Genomic DNA, 24,072 nt, shown 5'->3' on the forward strand with positions numbered 1-24,072 from the left:
TTTGAGTTTATTTTGTATATGGTATTAGATAATGTTCTAATTTTATTTCTTTAAATGTAGTTATCCAGTTTTCCCAGCACCACCTATTGAAGAGACTGTCTTCTTTTCATTGTATATTCTTGCCTTCTTTATCAAAGATTAATTGACCTTAGATGTGTATGCTTATCCCTGGACTCTCCATTCTGTTACATTGATCCATATTTGTTTTTGTGATATTGACCAGTATTATTTGGTCATTGTTCTTCTTACTGACCTGCTGATGTTGTTGCTCAGTCACTAAGTCATGTCTGACTCTTTGTGATCTTATGAACTATAGCACACCATGTTTCTCTGTCCATAACTATCTCCCTGAGTTTGCACAAACTCATGTGCATTGAATCAGTGATGCCATCCAACCATCTCACCCTCTGTCACCCACTTCTCTTGTCATCAACTTTTCCCCAACATCACGGTCTTTTCCAATGTGTCAGCTCTTTCCATCAGGTGGCCAAAGTACTGGAGCTTCAGCTTCAGCATCATTCCTTCCAATGGATATTCAGGGTGGATTTCCTTTAGGATTGACTGGTTTGATCTCCTTGCTATCCAAGAGAATGTCGAGTCTTCTCTAGCATCACAGTTTGAAAGAGTCAATTCTTTGGCATTTAGCCTTCTTAATGGTCCAACCCTCACATCCATAGATGAATACTGGAAAAATAAAATCTTTGACTGTAAAGACCTTTGTCAGCAAAGTGATGTCTCTGCTTTTTTAAATTCTGTCTTAAAATAGAGAGCACAGAGATCCACACACCTATGGGTACCTTATTTTTAACAGAGGAAGCAAGAACATACATTGGGACAATTGTAGCCTCTTCAATAATTGGTGCTAGGGAAACTAGACAGCTACATGTAAAAGAATGAAATTAGAAAACTTTCTAACACCATACACAAAGATAAATTCAAAATGGATTAAATACCTAAGTGACTTTAAGACCAGAAACTACAAAACTCTTAAAGGAAAACATAGTCATAGTACTCAGTGACAAAAAAAAATCAAAGGAAGATCCTCTATGTCCCATCTCCTAGAGCAGTGGAAATAAAAACAAAAATAAAAAAGTGGGACCTAATTAAACTTAAACACTTTTGCATAGCAAAGGAAACTATAAACGAGATGAAAAGACAACCCTAAGAATGGGAGAAAATAATAGCAAATGAAACAACTAACACAGGAATAGTTTCCAAAATAAATAAGCAGCTCATAAAACTCAATACCAGAAAAGCAAACAGCCCAATCAAAAAGTGGGAAAAAGACTCAAACAGACATTTCTCCAAAGAAGACATACAGATGGCTAACAAACAAAAGAAAAAAGGCTCATCATCGCTCCTGATTCAGTTCAGTTCAGTTAGTTGCTCAGTCGTGTCCGACTCTTTGCAGCCCCATGAATCGCAGCACGCCAGGCCTCCCTGTCCATCACCATCTCCCGGAGTTCACTCAAACTCATGTCTATCGAGTCAGTGATGCCATCCAGCCATCTCATCCTCTGTCGTCCCCTTCTCCTCCTGCCCCCAATCCCTCCCAGCATCTGAGTCCTTTCCAATGAGTCAACTCTTCACATGAGGTGGTCAAGTATTGGTATTTCATCTTTAGCATCATTGCTTCCAAAGAAATCCCAGGGCTGATCTCCTTCAGAATGGACTGGTTGGATCGCCTTGCAGTCCAAGGGACTCTCAAGAGTCTTCTCCAACACTACAGTTCAAAGGCATCAATTCTTCAGTGCTCAACTTTCTTCACAGTCCAACTCTCACATCCATACATGATTACTGGAAAAACCATAGCCTTCACTAGACGGACCTTTGTTGGTAAAGTAATGTCTCTGCTTTTGAATATGCTATCTAGGTTGGTCATAACTTTCCTTCAATGAGCAAGTGTCTTAATTTCATGGGGGCAGTCACCATCTGCAGTGATTTTGGAGCCCAGAAAAATAAAGTCTGACACTGTTTCCACTGTTTCCCCATCTATTTCCCATGAACTGATGGGACAAGATGCCATGATCTTCGTTTTCTGAATGTTGAGCTTTAAACCAACTTTTTCACTCTCCTCTTTCACTTTCATCAAGAGGTTTTTGAGTTCCTCTTCACTTTCTGCCATAAGGGTGGTGTCATCTGCATATCTGAGGTTATTGAGAGTTCTCCCAGCAATCTTGATTGCAGCTTGTGCTTCTTCCAGCCCAGCGTTTCTCATGATGTACTCTGCATAGAAGTTAAATAAGCAGGTTGACAATATACAGCCTTGACGTTCTCCTTTTCCTATTTGGAACTAGTCTGTTGTTCCATGTCCAGTTCTAACTGTTGCTTCCTGACCTGCATACAGATTTCGCGAGAGGCAGGTCAAGTGGTCTGGTATTCCCATCTCTTTCAAAATTTTCCACAGTTTATTGTGATCCACACAGTCAAAGGCTTTGGCATAGTCAATAAAGCAGAAATAGATGTTTTTCTGGAACTCTCTTGCTTTTTCCATGATCCAGCGGATGTTGGCAATTTGATCTCTGGTTCCTCTGTCTTTTCTAAAACCAGCTTGAACATCAGGAAGTTCACGGTTCACATATTGCTGAAGCCTGGCTTGGAGAATTTTGAGCATTACTTTACTAGCGTGTGAGATGAGTGTAATTGTGCAGTAGTTTGAGCATTCTTTGGCATTGCCTTTCTTTGGGATTGGAAAGAAAACTGACCTTTTTCCAGTCCTGTGGCCACTGCTGAGTTTCCCAATTTGCTGGCATATTGAGTACAGCACTTCCACAGCATCATCTTTCAGGATTTGAAATAGCTCAACTGAAATTCCCTCAGCTCCACTAGCTTTGTTCACAATGATGATTTCTAAGGCCCACTTGACTTCACATTCCAGGATATCTAGCTCTAGGTGAGTGATCACACTATCGTGATTATCTTGGTCGTGAAGATCTTTTTTGTACAGTTCTTCTGTGTATTCTTGCCACCTCTTCTTGATATCTTCTGCTTCTGTTAGGTCCATACCATTTCTGTCCTTTATCACCCATCTTTGCATGAAATGTTCCCTTGGTATCTCTAATTTTCTTGACGAGATCTCTACTCTTTCCCATTCTGTTGTTTTCCTCTATTTCTTTGCATTGATCGCTGAGGAAGGCTTTCTTATCTCTTCCTGCTATTCTTTGGAACTCTGCATTCAGATGCTTGTATCTTTCCTTTTCTCCTTTGCTTTTCACTTCTCTTCTTTTCACAGCTATTTTTAAGCTCATGATTAGAGAAATATAAATCAATACTACAATGAGATATCACCTCACACCATCAAAAAGTCTACATACAATAAATCCTGGAAAGGATGTGGAGAAAAGGGAACCATCTTCCCACTATTGGTAGGGATATAAATTGATACAGTCACTATGGCAGATGACATGGAGATTCCTTAAATAAAGTTAGGAATAAGGCCACCATATGGTACATCATGAGAATACTGGGCTGGAAGAAGCACAAGCTGGAATCAAGATTGTCGGGAGAACTCTCAATAACCTCAGATGTGCAGATGACACCAACCCTTATGGCAGAAAGTGATGAGGAACTAAAGAGCTTCTTGATGAAAGTGAAAGAGGAGAGTGAAAAAGTTGGCTTAAAGCTCAATATTCAGAAAACGAAGATCATGGCATCTTGTCCCATCACTTCATGGGAAATAGATGGGGAAACAGTGGAAACAGTGTCAGACTTTATTTTTCTGGGCTCCAAAATCACTGCAGATGGTGATTGCAGCCATGAAATTAAAAGACGCTTACTCCTTAGAAGGAAAGTTATGACCAACTTAGATGGCATATTGCAAAGCAGAGACATTACTTTGCCAACAAAGGTCCGTCTAATCAAGGCTATGGTTTTTCCAGTCTTCATGTATGGATGTGAGAGTTGGACTATGAAGAAAGCTAAGAACTGAAGAAGTGATGCTTTTGAACTGTGGTGTTGTAGAAGACTCTTGAGAGTCCCTTGAACTGCAAGGAGATCCAATCAGTCCATTCTGAAGGAGATCAGTCCTGAATGTTCATTGGAAGGACTAATGTTGAAGCTCAAACTCCAATACTATGGCTACTTGATACCAAGAGCTGACTCATTTGAAAAGACCCTGATTTGGGGAAAGATTGAGGGCAGGAGGAAAAGGGGACGACAGAGGATGAGATGGCTGGATGGCATCACCGGCTCAATGGACATGAGTTTGGGTAAACTCTGGGAGTTGTTGATGGACAGGGAGGCCTGGCATGCTACGGTTCATGGGGTCACAAAGAGTTGGACACAACTGAGCGACTGAACTGAACTGATGACCCAGCAATCCCACTCCTAGGCACATACCCTGAGGAATCCAAAAATGAAAAAAAAAAAAAAAAACACACATGTACCCCAATGCTCACTGCAGCACAATTTACAATAGCTAGAACATGGAAGCAACCTAGATGTCCATCGACAGATGGATGGATAAAGAAGTTGAGGTTCATATATACAATGGAATATTAGTCAAATGCATTTGAATCAGGTCTAATAAGGTAGATGAACCTACAGCCTATTATACAGAGTAAAGTAAATCAGAAAGAGAAAATCATACACTAATGCATATATATGGAATCTAGAAAGATGGTACTGATGAATACATTGGCAGGGCAGCAATGGAGAAACAGACATAGAGAACAGACATGGACACGGAGGGGGGGGGGGAGGAAGGAGAGGGTGAAATGAAAGGAGAGAATAACATGGAAACTTACATTACCATATGTAAAATATAAAGCCAATAGGAATTTGCTGTATGACTCAGGGAACTCAAACAGGGGCTCAATAACAACCTAAAGGGGTGGCATAGGGTGGGAGATGGCAGGGAGGTTCAAGAGGGAAGGGACATATGTATACCTATGACAGATTCAACTTGATATTTTGCAGAAAACAGCAAAATTTTGTGAAGCAATTTTCCTTCAATCAAAAAATAAATTACTTAAACAAACAAACACTTTCTAAGTGTGGCATAGCTATTTTCCCAAGGAGCAAGCATCTGTTAATTTTGTGGATGCAGTCACCATCCACATTTATTTTGGAGCCCAAGAAAATGAAATCTGACACTGTTTCCAAATTTTCCCCATTTATTTGCCATAAAGTGATAAGACCTTTTATTGTTTTTTATATATTCTGAATACAAGAAATCCTCGGTCTGATGTGTGTTGCTAATATTCTCTCCAAATATGTAATTGGTCATTTCATATTCTCTCTTTTTTTTTTTTTTGGATTCATTTTATTTATTTATTTATTTATTGGTCTGTTCATCAAGCTTTTTATATTTTTTATAAAATGTGGGATATCCAAAAAAATAAAAATAAAAAAATAAGGAACAAAAAATAAGTTTAGACCCAATCATTTCATATTCTTAATCAGTTCAGTTCAGTTCAGCCACTCAGTCGTGTCCAGCTCTTTGCGACCCCATGAATCGCAGCACACCAGGCCTCCCTGTCCATCATCAACTCCCTGAGTTCATTCAGACGCACGTCCATCGAGTCAGTGATGCCATCCAGCCATCTCATTCACTGTCGTCCCCTTCTCTTCCTGCCCCCAATTCCTCCCAGCATCTGAGTCTTTTCCAATGAGTCAACTCTTCACATGAGGTGGCCAAAGTACTGGAGTTTCAGCTTTAGCATCAGTCCTTACAAAGAACACCCAGGACTGATCTTTTTTAAGATGGACTTGTTGGATCTCCTAGCAGTCCAAGGGACTCTCAAGAGTATTCTCCAACACCACAGTTCAAAAACATCAATTCTTCGGTACTCAGCTTTCTTTGCAGTCCAACTCTCACATCCATACATGACTACTGGAAACACCATAGCCTTGACTAGATGGAACTTTGTCAGCAAACTAACGTCTCTGCTTGTGACTATTCTATCTAGGCTGGTATAACTTTCCTTCAAGGAATAAGAGTCTTTTAATTTCATAGCTGCAATTACCATCTTCAGTGATTTAGGATCCCAAAAGAATAAAGCCTGACACTGTTTTCCCATCTATTTCCCATGAAGTGATGGGACCAGATGCCATGATCTTCGTTTTCTGAATGTTGAGCTTTAAACCAACTTTTTCACTCTCCTCTTTCACTTTCATCAAGAGGCTTTTTAGTTCCTCTTCACTTTCTGCCATAAGGGTGGTGTCATCTGCATATCTGAGGTTATTGAGAGTTCTCCCAGCAATCTCGATTCCAGCTTGTGCTTCTTCCAGCCCAGCGTTTCTCATGATGTACTCTGCAAAGAAGTTAAATAAGCAGGGTGACAATATACAGCCTTGACATACACCTTTTCCTATTTGGAACCAATCTGTTGTCCATATCCAGTTCTAGCTGTTGCTTCCTGATCTGCATACAGGTTTCTCAAGAGGCAGGTCAAGTGGTCTGGTATTCCCATCTCTTTCAAAATTTTCCACAGTTTATTGTGATCCACACAGTCAAAGGCTTTGGCATAGTCAATAAAGCAGAAATAGATGTTTTTCTGGAACTCTCTTGCTTTTTCCATGATCCAGCGGATGTTGGCAATTTGATCTCTGGTTCCTCTGTCTTTTCTATAACCAACTTGAACATCTGGACGTTCACAGTTCACGTATTGCTGAAGCCTGGCTTGGAGAATTTTGAGCATTACTTTACTAGCGTGTGAGATGAGTGCAAATTGTGCAGTAGTTTGAGCATTCTTTGGCATTGCCTTTCTTTGGGATTGGAAAGAAAACTGACCTTTTTCCAGTCCTGTGGTCACTGCTGAGTTTCCCAATTTGCTGGCATATTGAGTGCAGCACTTTCACAGCATCATCTTTCAGGATATGGAATAGCTCAACTGGAATGCCATCACCTCCACTAGCTTTGTTCGTAGTGATGCTTTCTAAGGCCCTCTTGACTTCACATTCCAGGATGTCTGGCTCTAGGTGAGTGATCACACCATCGTGATTATCTGGGTCATGAAGATCTTTTTTGTACAGTTCTTCTGTGTATTCTTGCCACCTCTTCTTAATATCTTCTGCTCCTGTTAGGTCCATACCATTTCTGTCCTTTATCCAGCCTATCTTTGCATGAAATGTTCCCTTGGTATCTCTAATTTTCCTGAAGAGATCTCTAGTCTTTCCCATTCTCTTGTTTTCCTCTATCTCTTTGCATTGATCGCTGAGGAAGGCTTTCTTATCTCTCCTTGCTATTCTTTGGAACTCTGCATTCAGATGCTTATATCTTTCCTTTTCTCCTTTGCTTTTTGCTTCTCTTCTTTTCACAGCTATTTGTAAGGCCTCCTCAGACATCTGTTTTGCTTCTTTGCATTTCTTTTCCACGGGGATGGTCTTGATCCCTGTCTCCTGTACAATGTCATGAACCTCCGTCCATAGTTCATCAGGAACTCTGTCTATCAGGTCTAGTCCCTTAAATCTATTTCTCACTTCCACTGTATAATCATAAGGGATTTGATCAAACATATCTGAATGTTCTAGTGGTTTTCCCTACTTTCTTCGATTTAAGTCTGAATTTGGCAATAAGGAGCTCATGATCTGAGCCACAGTCAGCTCCCAGTCTTGTTTTTGCCGACTGTATAGAGCTTCTCTATCTTTGGCTGCAAAGAATATAATCAATCTGATTTTGGAGTTGACCATCTATCTGGTGATGTCCATGTGTAGAGTCTTCTCTTATGTTGTTGGAAGAGGGTATTTGCTACTACCAGTGTGTTCTCTTGACAAAACACTATTAGCTTTTGCCCTGCTTCATTCCATATTCCAAGGCCAAATTTGCCTGTTACTCCAGGTGTTTCTTGACTTCCTACTTTTGCATTCCAGTCCCCTTAATGAAAAGGACATCTTTTGGGGGTATTAGTTCTAAAAGGTCTTGTAGGTCTTCATAGAACTGTTCAACTTCAGCTTCTTTAGAATTACTGGTTGGGGTGGCGGCCAAGAGCGGGGAGGCCCCCCAAGGGGGGGGGGCAAGCTACCCCATGTCTGAGGCCAGGGGCAGCAGCTGCGGGGAGCTACCCCACGTCCAAGGAGCGGTGGCCACACTGGCACGGGAGGGCTGAGAGGAGCTCTCCACGTTCAAGGTCAGGAGGGGCAGCGGTGAAGAGATACCCCTCCTCCAAGGTAAGAAGCAGCGTCTGTGCTTTGCTGGAGCAGCCGTGAAGAGATAGCCCACGTCCAGGGTAAGAGAAACCCAAGTAAGATGGAAGGTGTTGCAAGAGGGCCTCAAAGGGCAGACACACTGAAACCATAATCACAGAAAACTAGTCAATCTAATCACATGGGCCACAGCCTTGTCTAAATTAATGAAACTAAGCCATGCCATGTGGGGCCACCCAAGACAGACGGGTCATGGTGGAGAGGTCTGACAGAATGTGATCCTCTGGCGAAGGGAATGGCAAACCACTTCAGTATTCTTGCCTTGAGAACCCCATGAACAGTATGAAAAGGCAAAATGATAGGATACTGAAAGAGGAACTCCCCAGGTCAGTAGGTGCCCCATATACTACTGGAGATCAATGGAGAAATAACTCCAGAAATAATGAAGGGATGGAGCCAAAGCAAAAACAATACCCAGTTGTGGATGTGACTGGTGATAGAAGCAAGGTCCGATGCTATAAAGAGCAATATTGCATAGGAACCTAGAATGTTAGGTCCATGAATCAAGGCAAATTGGAAGTGGTCAAACAGGAGATGGCAAGAGTGAACGTCTACATTCTAGGAATCAGCGAACTAAAATGGACTGGAATGGGTGAATTTAACTCAGATGACCATTATATCTACTACTGTGGGCAGGAATCCCTTAGAAGAAATGGAGTAGACATCATGGTCAACAAAAGAGTCCGAAATGCAGTACTTGGATGCAATCTTACAAACAACAGAATGATCTCTGTTTGTTTCCAAGGCAAACCATTATCAATACCAATATCACAGTAATCCAAGTCTATGCCCCGTATTCTTAATGGTGTCCTTCAAAAAGTAAAATATGTTACTGTTAATATTTTGATAAAATCTTATCTATTTTTATTTTTCTGTTTTGGTTTGCACTTCTGTGTTCTTTCTAAGAAAACTTGGCTACATTAGCATCACAAACAATTTCTCTTAGAAGTTTCATTATTTTAATGTTTATACTTAGGTATATAATCCCTTCTGAGTTAATTTCCTATATGAAAAGTTCTACATTTATTTCTTTACATGAGTATATCTATTTTCTGGCACTACTCAATGAAAAGATTTTTCTTTCTTCTTTGAATTGTCTCACACCTTTGTTGAAAATCAGTTGACTACATCTATGTATATTGAGACTTACTTTTAAGTTTTGTTAAAACAGTTAGATAGTGGCATTTACTGATATCTAGCTTATCCTTATGACTAAGACATGTTTTTTGCTTCTTTTTTTGACCATCCCAAGTTTTCTCTGATGTTTTCTGAATCTTGCTAGTTGGATCTCAAACATCTCCCAACTGCAAGTGAGTTATAGGAACTGTGTAACTTAGACTCCTCATAGGTCATTGTTTAATCTTGTAGAGTTTCATATTATGCCTAAGCATTTCAGTATGCAGCTCATTATGAAAAGGTACCCGTATGGATATTTCTGAAATTCTTCCTCTAAATTGACCCAACTTCTTGGTATTTTGTGCCACAAAGTACATCTGCTTTAGCCTCCCAAAACTCATTTCACTCTCCTTGGCTCAGCAGTACTACCGTGCTTTCCTTGCATTCTTTCTGTAAAATGGAAACCATATTACCTTGGGTTTCCCAGGTGGTGCAGTGTCAAAGATCTGCCTGCCAATGCACAAGACACAAGAGACATGGTTTCAATCTCTGGATCGGGACGATTCCCCGGAATAGGAAATGGCAACCCACTCCAGTATTCTTGCCTGAAAAATTCCATGGATAGAGGAGCCTGGTGGGCTACAGTCCATGGAGTTGCAAAGAGTTGGACATGACTGACTGAGCACACATTGTCTTACCTGATGAGGTTTTTATAGACAAGCTAATGAATAGATAATGATAGCTGCTTAATGAATGTTCAAAAAACTGCTCTTAGTATTAGATTTGCAGTATGAAAAATGAGTAGAAAGGAAGGCTTAGTGTTATAGCCCTGCAGCCCTGTAGAGCTCAATTTAAATAGTTCTTGCTCCTTAATATCTATCTCTTTCTCCACAGAAGTCAGATAAACACTGGAACAACAAGACTTCTTCTTTTTGTTAACCCATATCACATATACATCAGTTGAGAACCTTATATTTCTCATAATTAGAAATTTAAACAAGAAATCCATGATTTCTTCTCTCTTTACATAGAACAAAACTCTTGAATTCTTCAGGAAGAGATATATTCCTGGAAGGAATAGATGTCTAAGGGCAGTTTGACAAGTCTGAGACACACTGTTTTTGCTACTGGATGTGAAAATCATGTTACCCCTTATTAATGTTACAGCACCTTGCAATTACCCTCTCTTAGCCTTCTTTGTCTTCTGGAATTCTCTCTCTCTCTCTCTCTCTCTCTCTCTCTCCATCGTCCTCTCTAAATACTAAGTTATTTTCAGACAGAAGACAGTATAGTGTTTTAAACTTTCTAAGAATAAGGAAATCACCTGAAACAATTGCAAAATATTCACAGGCTCCATGTCAAATATTTCTAATTCAGAGTATCCTGAACAGAACCCAGCAATAGGCATCTTCGCATGCATTTCAGAAGTCTCAAGTCTATGTGGTTCAAAAACTACAATTATCATATTCTATGCCATCCTCATCTTTGTGAAGTCTTCCTTGTCAAAACAATTATCAAGTACCTGGGACATCATCAATATTTAAAACATACTGATTTAATAAATGAATTAGTGGTTGTATAGATGAATGTCACATTGAAAATTTAAGAGATGAATCTAGCAGATAGAGAAGTGTAGAAAAATAATTTGTGCTGTCTTAGAAAGCAGACACATAACTAAGACACATAAAGCAGGAGAGATAGAGAAAATATTATCTGGCTTATTCTATTAGAAAACTTGAAGGAGAAAGAGGAGACTACATGAAATTATTTTTTTAATGGCATTTACTTTATTCTTCAAAAGAGTCCATCTATATCCAGATTCTATAAAGCTAATTAATGATTAAGGGCTTATTAGCAAGTGAAAACTTGAGTCAAAATAAATTATATATGAAAAAAACATAGTATTCAAACTATATATCTCCTATATGCATCAAGTAAAGTAAATAATTTATTTGATTTATTTTTACAAGTTATATTAATGCCGAGAATCCAAAGGAGTAACTCCCTCAAAGGCATTTATCCCCTGGAGTACCCTAACTCTATAAGACCCAAGGATTTTCTGGAGCTTCTGCCATCAGGAACACAGAGCAGCTAAGACTGCATCTGTCCACTTAGCTCTAGCTCAGCTAGAGAGCAGAGCTTTCTTTCATCTTTAAAGGCTAATCTTAGTGCCTAGATTTTCCTCCAGTCAGTTCTGGAAAAATATACTGCATGATGTTCTCACAAATTTCTCCATTTCTCTCCTTGCTTATACTTTGATGGGATATACAGGATAAAGAAAACTGAGATTGTGCCAGAACTCTGTAAGTGCTTCATTTGTATTATAGCTGTAGGACAACTCTTTTCTTTTAGCAATATCATCTTTCCATCAAACTGTACAAATATACTGGGAATCAAAGAAAGATTCAAAGGCAGAAGGGCTGTTGAGAACCATGCAAGTGCAGTGGGTCATAAGATCAGGATCCAGAGAGAAACACAGGGACAGAGACCATATGTGGAAGGCAGAGATCCAGCTGAAGAAAGTACAATCTGAATATGGAGAAAGACTAAAGTTAGAAAAATATTTTAAAATATAAAACAAAAATGGGCTTCCCTGGTAACTCAGCTGGCAAATAATTTCCCTGCAATGGAGGAGACTCCAGTTTAATTCCTGGGACAGGAAGATCCCCTGTAGAAGGGATAAGCTACACACTCCAATATTCTTGAGCTTCCCTGGTGGCTCAGATGGTAAAGAATCTGCCTGCAGTATGGGAGACCTGGGTTCAATCCTTGGGTTGGGAAGATCCCCTGGAGGAGGGTGTGGCAACCCATTCTTGTATTCTTGTCTGGAGAACCCCACGGACAGAAGAGCCCGGCAGGTTGCAGTCCATGGGGTTGCAAAGAGTTGGACATGACTGAACAACTAAGCACATATGCACACAAAACAAAAATATTCCTAAAATGACTTAAGGTAGGAAAAATAATAAGGAAATGCCTGAAGAGCAGGACAGATATATACTTTAGCAAAAAGGGGAAAAAATGTATCTGCTGTATTTAAGGTGGAAGAATAAAAGTTAGGAATAAATGGAAGCGTGGAAAATGCTGCCTGTGTGAAGATCACAGGGAGTAAAGAAGATATTGATCAATTTCCTACTCTAGTGGTGCATAAGCACACAGTACAAAAGAAATATTGAAAATATTAAAAACAGGATTCTGGTTAATTAGAAGATACAGTCTTATAGTGGGTAGTTTAGGATATTTGGGATACAATTTCACCTGTGCTGTTAAGTAGCTGTGCAACCTAGATCTTCACATTTTACTTTTTTGGGACTCCATTTCTTTATAACATGAAGGAGTTGAACTAGATACTAAGAGCTAGCACATCGAATACTAATGTCATTTAGAAACATAGCTGTGAACATTTGGTACTCACAAAAATGTTTTGTTTCTGCTATTATTATTTCTGTCATTTCAGATGAGAACCTGAGGCACATAAAAGCAATTTCTAAAGGTCATAAATCTAGTAGGTGACAGAGCCATGTTCCCAGTCTAGGCAGTCTAGCTCCATAGCCTACACACTCTGGCCTTACTACACACTTCTGGCCTCATTCCAGCAAATGATCCCAGAATAAACTGACAGAGAAGTAACTGCACACAGTAATAAGAACTACTCAACAAAGCCTTTTAGAAGATAAATATGAACATGGGGTTTTGAAGGATTGATGAACATTAATTGTGATGGTTAAAGAATTGTGAGAAAAGAAAAGCAATCTTTTATTGTCAAAGATAGAAATTTATAATGTGTGATGACTGTAGACTAGCTAAAGAGTGAAAAAATGATAAAATCTGATAAAATGACCTGAGATAGTGATTAGAACAGAGAATTCGAGATAATCGTGGGGAAATAAGAGAACTAAGAACTTAAGAAGAAAATAAGACCCATAAAGGGATATGATAATTTTATTCCAATAACAAGAAGGCTGTCACTTTTTTCTTTTTTAAAGAATGAGTTTTCTTGTATCTTTAAAGAACAAATCAAGACCAAAGAGTGGAAGTTTTAAGGAGCCATAGTTCATCTCAGGGTAAGGAGACTCTGGCCAGTTAAGCCATCTACAAGAGAACAGTCTGCTTTGTGAGATAATAGATTCCTTATGACTGGAACTTGACTACTGTGATTGAACAACACATATTTATGTTAAATGGTTTATAGACTTAGGTGCAGATTAGGAAAGAAGACTCCTGTTCAGTTCGGTTCAGTTGCTCAGTCGTCTCCAACTCTGTGACCCCATGAACCGCAGCACACCAGGCCTCCCTGTCCATTACCAATTGCCTGAGTCCACCCAAACCCATGTCCATTGAGTCGGTGATGCCATCCAACCATCTCATCCTCTGTTGCCCCTTTCTCCTCCTGCCCTCAATCTTTCCCAGCATCAGGGTCTTTTCAAGTGAGTCATTAGTGTAAAGGTTTTAGAATTATGTTATTTCTGAATCAAATCACAGGTCTCCCACAGAAAATGGTGAGGCTTTTTCTGAGAACATTATGGAGGCATCAGATCTTGAGGCAGTGGTCAAGAGAGTGAAAGTGTCAGCCCAAGAATGGGCATGCTCTGAGCATGACTTGAGCTTTAGCTAGGTTCTTAATCCCAAATTACCATGCACTCATGACAAGAGAAACCCCAATATATGAGATCATTCTAAGCCCATCTCAAAGGTTTCACAACTAATCATGAGCAAATAAATCTCAACACTTTGGTATATGTAAGCAAGCGGTATTTGTCTCAAGTATATGAGGGACTAGAGAGATGACTTTTCAATTGTTTTTTCTAGTTCATACTTTCATAAAATTACTTTGAAGATAAGTGATTTCCAGGACTGTCACTCTCATGTGGGTTAAGCAAATGGTTTAATCTTTTTGAAATTCAGTTTCCATAAACTCACAGGTTTAGATGAGATGACTTTAAGATCACCTCTTGATTTAACACATCATGTATGAAGCTTCTATGCTGATAAGAAGACAGAGAAATGGAAACAACTTACAAAAATGAAAATAATGTCTTCAGATATTATTGAATTGGGGGTTTTCTTATCCCACTACTCCTCAAGCCTACTGCTTTCCCCTCACCCCTTGATCAATGTGCTTAAGTTGTTTATTACTCATTTTATTAGATTAGTATTGTCAACTTTGTACAGAAACACAGACATGGTCTATTCCGGGACATTCACTTTTGTCAAATTCATTCTGTTGCCAGTTGCAGAATGTCTGAGTCTGATTTGCAGTGACCAATGAAAAGGCAGAACCAGAGCATGATCACCGAGTTCATCCTTATAGGCTTCTCAAACCTAGGGGATCTGCAGATCCTTCTCTTCTTTATCTTCCTCCTGGTCTACCTGACCACTATGATGGCCAATGCCACCATCATGACAGTCATTCGTCTGGATCGGGCTTTGCACACCCCTATGTACTTCTTTCTCTTTGTCCTCTCCTGTTCTGAAACTTGCTACACCTTGGTCATTGTACCAAAAATGCTGACCAACCTGCTTTCCACAGCTCCAACTATTTCATTATCTGGCTGTGTGGCCCAGCTCTATTTCTTTGTGGGCTTGGCTTGTACCAACTGTTTCCTAATTGCTGTAATGGGCTATGATCGCTATGTTGCCATCTGCAACCCTCTCAACTACACACTCATTGTCAGCAGAGCCACCTGCACACAGCTGGTTTTAGCCTCAAGTTTCTGTGGTTTCCTGATCTCTGTGGTTGTCAACGTCCTGGTGTTTAGTGTACCCTTCTGTGCCTCCAATCGGATCAACCACTTCTTCTGTGACATTTCCCCTGTCATAAAACTGGGCTGCACAGACACCAACCTGAAGGAGATGATTATCTTCTTCCTCAGCATTCTGGTGTTGCTGGTTCCTTTAGTGCTTATCTTCATCTCCTATGTCTTCATTGTTTCCACCATCCTCAAGATTTCCTCAGTAGAGGGGCAGCGTAAGACCTTCGCCACCTGCGCCTCCCACCTTACAGTGGTCATTGTCCACTATGGTTGTGCTTCCTTTATCTACTTAAGGCCCACATCCCTGTACTCCTCGGATAAGGATCGGCTTGTGGCAGTGACCTATACAGTGATTACCCCACTACTTAACCCTCTTGTCTATACACTGAGAAATAAAGAAGTAAAGACAGCTCTGAAAAAGGTTCTCAGTAGGTACTTGCTTTCCAAAACTGTATGAGTTGCTAGGTAAGGAAAATTATATCCATGAAAGTATCCAGGATAAGATGCCAATAAACATAGTTTTTATTTAAAAAAGAAAACAAGGAATAAGGTAGTGTTATTTTTATTGGAAAGACTTTTCTGTTTGCCCTCTATTCACTGTAGAGGTTGTACCATTTGGTCTCCAGAAAGTTATGTGAATGTGGCAACTTTCAAAGACTCAATCTATGTTATTATTGAACATTTAAAATGTCAGTTTTCTCATAAATACTATAAATACTGCATTATTTTTCTGAGAATGCCCAGTCTGTTAATATTCTTCCTACACGGAAGGAAATAGTAGAGAACGTTGTTAAAGTGTCTGAATGCTTCAGTATATTTTTTGAGGTAAAAGCAATTTTACAATAAAAAATTATAGACAAAAAGAATAATTCATTTATGGATAGATGAGGAGAGATCAAAGTTCCATGAGGCTGATGGTAAAGCAGAAAATATGGATTTGGGAATCATAAAGACCTAGGTTTGAATATTGATTTGAATCATTGTCCAGCCAAATGCCATGGGTCAGACTTAACTTCTCTCATGGTCAGTTATTCCCTATGTAACGTGACATCTTTAATGCCTTCTCATTTGGACATGGTAAGAACTAAAGGACTTAATAGATCCAAAACAATTTGGTGCTCTTCTGACAGAAAGCATTAAAAATTGCTAGTTTATTCCCATATCCCTTCATTTTCCTTTCTTTATTCCATAAACTAGGATTGCAATAATGTCAGTTGCAGTGTGAAATTGAGTTGACCATCCAAGAGTTCTGTGAATCTGCAAATATGAGCAAAATATTAAACTAGGTATTGTAGGAAAAGAGTAATGAACTACGGTTCCCTCTTTCTTTCATGCTTCGTTATAAGAAATAACCAAATGGTAATCACCTATATAGGTGGATTACATTTATTTGCATGACTATTTTTTGTGGGTTTTGTTAAAGATGTGTCTCATAAAGCAACATAATTTTATATTAACCTAATTTCTTAAGTGTGCATTTCTCAGCCTTCCAATTGATCAACATGTAATAGGAGATCTTACTTGGTTATGTGGAGGGGGATAAAAGTTGAAGGGTCACATAACATAGATCTAAAAATAAGTTTCCTGTGTGAGCATGTACCTATAACTTAAATTCTATAAAATTTAAATAAATAAAACATTGTTTACATAAGAATTAAATCAGGAAATGCCTTATGGTATATACAACTTGTCTTTTTATGACTGGCGTATTTCACTTAGGGAAGGGAGAGTTGTTATTTAATGGTTACCGTTTCAGATTTGAAAAATGGAAGTGTCCTGAAGATCTGTTTCATAACAGTGTGATTATAGTTCATACTACTGAACTACACACATAAAAGTGGATAAGAGAAAATTTTATGTTATGTCTTTCTTACAATAAAAATAGGTCTTGTTATGTGTCAGCAGGTTATGTTATGGTTTGCTGTTCTGAGCTGGGTTCAACATGGTAACTCTGCTTCAAGTTTCACATTTGTTGGATTTGACCATTTTGGATAGGTTGGAATTAGATTTGCATCAGTTATTTTCATTCCAGATACCATGTCTAAAGGGCCTGGGAGAGTTCATCTAATGCTGGTAGCAGAAAACCTGAAATGCATTTTTAAAATTAATTTATTTATTTTAATTGGAGGCCATACCTTACAATATTGTAGTGGTTTTTGCCATACATTGACATGAATCAGCCATGGGTATACATGTGTTCCCCATCTTGAGCCCCCCTCCCACCTACTTCCCAATCCCATCCCTCAGGGTCATCCCAGTGCACCAGCCCTGAGCACCCTGTCTCATGCATCCAACCTGGCCTGGTGATCTGTTTCACATATGGTAATATACATGTTTCAATGCTATTCTCTCAAATCATCCCACCCTCACTTTCTCCCACAGAGTCCAGAAGTCTGTTTTTTACTTCTGTGTCTCTTTTGCTGTCTCACATATAGGGACATTGTTACCATCATTCTATGTTCCATATATATGCATTAATATACTGTATTGGTGTTTTTCTTTCTGACTCACTTCACTCTGTATAATAAGCTCCAGTTTCATCTACCTCATTAGAACTGACTCAAATGCATTCTTTTTAATAGCTGAGTAATATTCCATTGTGTATGTGTACCACTGCTTTCTTTTTTTTTTTTAATTTTATTTTATTTTTAAACTTTACATAACTGTATTAGTTTTGCCAAATATCAAAATGAATCCGCCACAGGTATACACGTGTTCCCCATCCTGAACCCCCTCCCACCTCCCTCCCCATACCATCCCTTTGGGTCGTCCCAGTGCACCAGCCCCAAGCATCCAGTATCATGCATCGAACCTGGACTGGCGACTCGTTTCATACATGATATTTCACATGTTTCAATGCCATTCTCCGAAATCTTCCCACCCTCTCCCTCTCTCACAGAGTCCATAAGACTGTTCTATACTTCAGTGTCTCTTTTGCTGTCTCGTACACAGGGTTACTGTTACCATCTTTCTAAATTCCATATATATGCGTTAGTATACTGTATTGGTGTTTTTCTTTCTGGCTTACTTCACTCTGTATAATAGGCTTCAGTTTCATCCACCTCATTAGAACTGATTCAAATTTATTCTTTTTAATGGCTGAGTAATAATCCATTGTGTATATGTACCATAGCTTTCTTATCCATTCATCTGCTGATGGACATCTAGGTTGCTTTCATGTCCTAGCTACTGTAAACAGTGCTGCAATGAACATTGGGGTACACGTGTCTCTTTCAATTCTGCTTTTCTCAGTGTGTATGCCCAGCAGTGGGATTGCTAGGTCGTATGGCAGTTCTACTGTCAATTTTTTAAGGACTCTCCACACTATTCCATAGTGGCTGTACTATTTTGCATTCCCACCAACAGTGTGAGAGGATTCCCTTTTCTCTGCATCCTCTCCAGCGTTTATTGAAAAAATCTGCAATTCATTTTTTGACCAAGTGGCTCAGATGGTAAAGAATCTCTCTGCAGGAGACCTGGGTTCAATCCTTGGGTCTGGAAGACCCCCTGGAAAAGGGAAAGGCTACCACTTCAGTATTCTCACCTGGGTAATTCCATGGACAGAGGGGCCTGGTAGGCTACAGTCCATGGTGTCTCAAAGAGTCAGACACAACTGAAGGGCTAACAATACTTTGAAACTGGCAAACTATCCCTCTGCCTGTATTTCATTGGCTAACATAAATCCCAGACAGTTCAGTTCAGTTGCTCAGTCATTTCTGACTCTGTGCAACCCCATGGACTGCAGCATGCCAGACTTCCCTGTCCGTCATCAATTCCTGGAGCTTCCTCAAACTCATGTCCATCAGGTCAGTGATGCCATCCAACCATCTCATCCTCTGTCATCCCCTTCTTCTCCCGCCTTCAATCTTTCCCAGCATCAGGGTCTTTTCTAATGAGTCAGTTCTTCACATCAGATGGCCAAAGTATTGGAGCTTCAGCTTCAACATCAGTCCTTCCAATGAACATTCAGGACTGATCTCCTTTAGGATGGACTGGTTGGATCTCCTTGCAGTCCAAGGAACTCTCAAGAGTCTTCTCCAACACCACAGATCAAAAGCATCAATTCTTCAGCTCTCAGCTATTTTTATGATCCAAATCTCACATACATACTTGACTACTGAAAAAAAACCACAGCTTTGACTAGATGGACCTTTGACGGCAAAGTAAAGTCTCTGCTTTTTGATATGCTGTCTAGGTTGGTCATAGCTTTTCTTCCAAGGAGGAAGCGTCTTTTAATTTCATGGCTTCAGTCACCATCTGCAACGATTTTGGAGCCTAAGAAAAGAAAGTCTGTTACTGTTTTCATTGTTTCCCCATTTATTTGCCATGAAGTGATGGGACCAGATGCCATGGTCTTCGTTTTCTGAATGTTGAGTTTTAAGCCAACTTTTTCACTCTCCTCTTTCACTTTCATCAAGAGGCTCTTTAGTTCCTCTTCACTTTCTACCATAAGCGTGGTGTCATCTGCCTATCTGATGTTATTAATATTTCTCGAGGCAGTCTTGATTCCAACTACGCTTCATCCAGCCTCTCATTTTGCATGATGTACTCTGCATATAAGTTAAATAAGCAGGGCAACAATATACAACCTTGATATACTCCTTTCAAAATTTGGAACCAAGCCATTGTTCCATGTCTGGTTCTAACTGTTGCTTCTTGACCTGCATACAGATTTCTCAGGAGGCAGATAAGGTGGTCTGGTATTCCCATCTGTTTAAGAATTTTCTACAGTTTTTTGTGATCCACACAGTCAAAGGCTTTGGTGTAGTCAATAAAACAGTTGATGTTTCTCCAGAACGCTCTTGCTTTTTTGATGATCCAGTGGATGTCGGCAATTTGATCTCTGGTTCCTCTGCCTTTTCTAAATTCAGCTTGAACATGTGGAAGTACTTGTTTCACATACTGTTGGAGCCTCACTTGAAGGATTTTGAGCATTACTTTGCTAGCATGTGAGATGAGTGCAATTGTGTTGTAGTTTGAACATTGTTTGGAACTACCTTCCTTTGGGATTGGAATGAAAACTGACCTTTTCCAGTCCTGTGGCCACAGCTGAGTTTTGCAAATTTGCTGGCATATTCAGTGCAACACTTTCACAGCATCAATTTTTAGGGTTTGAAGTAGCTCAACTGGAATTTCATCACCTCCACTAGCTTTGTTCATAATGATGCTTCCTAAAGGCCCACTTGACTGTGCATTCTAGGATGTCTGGCTCTAGGTGAATGATCACACCACCATCGTTATCTGGGTCATTAAGATCTTTTTTTGTGTGTAGTTTTTCTGTGTATTCTTGCCACCTCTTCTTAATCTCTTCTGCTTCTTTTAGGTCCATACCATTTCTGTCCTTTAGGTAGTTCCATCTTTGCATGAAATGTTCCCTTGATATCTCTAATTTTCTTGAAGAGATCTCTGGTCTTTCCCATTCTATTGTTTTCCTCATTGCTCTGCATTTATCACTGAGGAAGTCTTCTTTATCTCTCCTTGTTATTCTTTGGAACTCTGCATTCAGGTGGATATATCTTTCCTTTTCTTCTTTGCCTCAAGCTTCTCTTCTTTTCTCAGGTAGTGTCTCCTCAGACAACCATTTTGCCTTTTTGTACTTCTTTTTCTTGGCATTAAATCCCAAAACGAAGCCCAAAATTCTGTGGTTGAGAATTATACTCTGCATCTAAAAGCAGCAACTGCAAAGTCACAGAGCAGAAGACTTAGAAAGGGAAAAAGAGCTCTTGCTGAAAATTTAATCTACAACAATGAACTGCTACTGCTGCTGCTGCTAAGTCGCTTCAGTTGTGTCTGACTCTTAGTGACCCCATGGACTGCAGCCTACCAGGCTTCTCCATCCATGGGATTCTCCAGGCAAGAACACTGGAGTGGGTTGCCATTTCCTTCTCCAATGCATGAAAGTGGAAAGTGGAAAGTGAAAGTGAAGTCACTCAGTCATGTCTGACTCTTAACGACCCCATGGACTGCAGCCTACCAGGCTCCTCCATCCATGGGATTTTCTGGGCAACAGTACCGGAGTGGGGTGCCATTGCCTTCTCCCACAACAATGAACTATGACTCGGCAATTACACTGCTTGTGTAGACTAGATTAAAAAGAGTCATATGTTGCTAAACCTGCTGGGATTGGGTAGTATTAGTTTTCTAACTTTACTCCTATCTCAATATGTTTTTAAATAAAGATTTAACTTTCCTTCAAATGTAGTGAGGACGACATATCAAGAAGCAATTGCCATTGGAAAGATAGTTAATTGCACACAATTTCCAAGAGAAGATGGGATATGCCAAGCTTAGGACAAGAGAACAGTGTAAGAGCCTGAAAAAGCAGACAAGTAAGCTTCCCAGATGGCTCAGTGGGTAAAGAATCCAGCTGCAATGCAGGAGTGACAGGTTCTATCCCTGGTTCAGGTAGATCCTTAGAGAAGGAAATGGCAACCCACTCTAGTATTCTAGCCTGGAAAATCCCATGGACAGAGGAGCCTGAGAGACTACAGTCAGAGATTCAAAGAGCACATTAACTCATTAGGGGCTATGGGCTCTGGATTGATTAGTTTGCCTGTGAAAGACTTGCTCTAAAGAAAGTCCTTTGTTATCTCCAGGAATTGGATAATTCTAACCCTAGTTAGGAAGAGCAGTCCCTCGTTGATAATTGAGGCTCCAAAAGGCGATCAAGGCTGATCAAAGGAGTCAAAACATCTGACACAGAACCTAGAAAATATAGTTAATATGCAGTATTATGTTAGTATTCTAAATCTTTTGCCTTTGCATATAAACTTTACAGTCAGTCTTGATATCCCACAAAATAACTTGCTGGAATTTTGACTGGGATTGCATTAAATCTACAGATCAGTCTGAGAAGAACTGACGTCTTAACAAAATTCAGTCTTCCTATCCACATAGACTATTTCTCCATGTACTGAGATTGTCGACTACAAATTGGCATTTGTCAAGAGCATTGCCAGCACCTGAACAACAAGGGCATTTGCCATCTGCCTCTGTGGAGACTGAATCCTGTGTTGCTGTAGCTGTTGACCTTAACACCCCTGAGGGAATTCCGGGTGAAGTGAGGCACTCTGTTCTTCAGGGAATCTTGTGGAACATGTCTTTAGATATTTTTAGGAACTGATTTCATGATCTCAATCTTTACATCTCTTGATATCTACTGCTACTGCTAAGTCACTTCAGTCGTGCCCGACTCTGTGTGACCCCATAGACGACAGCCCATCAGGCTCCCCCGTCCCTGGGATTCTCCAGGCAAGAACACTCGAGTGGGTTGCCATTTCCTTCTCCAATGCATGAAAGTGAAAAGTGAAAGGGAAGTTGCTCAGTCGTGTCTGACCCTCAGCGACCCAATGGACTGCAGCCTTCCAGGCTCCTCTGTCCACGGGATTTTCCAGGCAAGAGTACTCGAGTGGGGTGCCATTGCCTTCTCTTGGTATCTAGAAAAGCACTAAATCCCTTCATCGGCTCCTCATGACTAACAGAAAATCTTTTGTAAAATGAGTGCTTAATTGCATTGAACTGCCCTAAACTACCCCTTCCCCAAAATCATATATTGATCTTCTCCCACTGTATTTTTGGAGCAATCTCTTAGAACAAACTGAGGTGCTGTCTCCAGGGCTGCAATCCTCATTTTGCACCAAATAAAATTTAACTCACAACTCTCAAGCTGTGCATCATTTTTTAGTTGACAAGATCTTTAATATCTTTCACTAGTATTTTATAATTTTCCTCATAAAGGTCTTGTACATATTTTGTAGTTTATCCTTAAGCATCTCTCTTTTTTGCTGCTAATATAAATGATTTGCATTTTTAATTTCAAATTCCAATTGCCTATTGCTGATATATAGAGGAAAGTGAACTTTTGTATAGCAATGTTGCTATAATCTTGCCTTTTTAGTTTCAGGAGGGTTTTATGTTTTTGTTTTTAGTTTGTTGTGGTGTTTTTTGACTGTTTGTTTTTGCCTATTCTTGAGAATTTCTTTGTAGACCATCATGTCATCTAAGTACTCTTGTACATCTAAGTACTCTTGCCTGGGAAATCTCATGGACGGAGGAGCCTGGTGGGCTGCAATCCATGGAGTTGCTAAGAGTTGGACACGACTGAGCGACTGCACTTTTACTTTTCACTTTCATGCATTGGAGAAGGAAATGGCAACCCACTCCAGTGTTCTTGCCTTGAGAATCCCAGGGATGGGGGAGCCTGGGGGGCTGCCATCTATGGGGTCGCACAGGGTCGGACATAACTGAAGTGACTTAGCAGCAGCATGTCATCTATGAAGAGAGACACTTTCATTTCTTCTTTCTTTTGATGTTTTCCTTCTGTTTTTTTTTTTTTTTTTTTTTTTATAATTTCTATATTGCTGCTTTCCAGAAGCTGAATCTGGGTTTGTATCTGACAGATTCTTAGAGGCACTACCAATTTAGATGCTCTATATGTTAGATCCAGAGCTGAGGTTTCTTGAGTTAAGTGATGATGTGATTTTGAGATGCAAATCAGAATGAGGGCCTACCAATTACAACCTCTCATAAGTGAATCTATTTTCACCACCCCAACCATATCTCCTGTCAGCCTTGAGACAACTCCCATCAGAACCTCCCACAGTGAGCTAAAAGATGGGCTTAATTCTGTTTTATGTTTATCTTGTGTCCTCTCTTAGAGTCCCAGTTTAAAGTAGATCTACTGTTTGACTCCCTATTTTGGTGGGTCTTGAACCTTAATTTCTGTCTGCCTTATCCTGTGATTCCCTCATATCACTAGCTGGATTTGTAATTCCATCCAGATAAATAAATATCCTCCGTGTAAAAGGCATTTTTAGTACTTCATTTCTCTCAGGATTCTTCCTTTCTCTCAGATTATGACCTGGAAGTTCCTACAATGCTTTCAGCTGATAAATATGCATTAAGGAAAATTTTTAAATATTCCCCAGCAATTTCAGTTGTTTCAGAAAGAGCATTTGTTTAAACAACCAGAGTAGTCAATAGAAGAAACAGAAATTCTCAGCAATTCTCTTTAGTCTTTTTTCTTTGAATATCCTAGGTTTAGTGATTCAGTAGTTTCTAC

At 39.7% G+C, this 24,072-nt stretch overlaps 1 protein-coding gene across 1 annotated transcript; it reads left to right on the plus strand.

The window, feature by feature from the left end:
• The first annotated feature begins 14,523 nt into the window (after window positions 1-14,523).
• LOC129655976 (olfactory receptor 10T2-like) lies at window positions 14,524-15,468 on the plus strand. Its single transcript, XM_055586776.1, has one exon. It carries the CDS (start codon window positions 14,524-14,526, stop codon window positions 15,466-15,468), a length of 945 nt encoding a protein of 314 aa, XP_055442751.1.
• The last annotated feature ends 8,604 nt before the right edge of the window (window positions 15,469-24,072 follow it).

The sequence above is a fragment of the Bubalus kerabau genome, chromosome 6, assembly GCF_029407905.1.
Source record: "Bubalus kerabau isolate K-KA32 ecotype Philippines breed swamp buffalo chromosome 6, PCC_UOA_SB_1v2, whole genome shotgun sequence".
NCBI classification, from domain to species: domain Eukaryota; kingdom Metazoa; phylum Chordata; class Mammalia; order Artiodactyla; family Bovidae; genus Bubalus; species Bubalus kerabau.

What these genes read in the sequence shown, in the direction of transcription:
- LOC129655976 (XM_055586776.1), top strand. Translation starts at nt 14,524, where the DNA reads ATGAAAAGGCAGAACCAGAGCATGATCACCGAGTTCATCCTTATAGGC.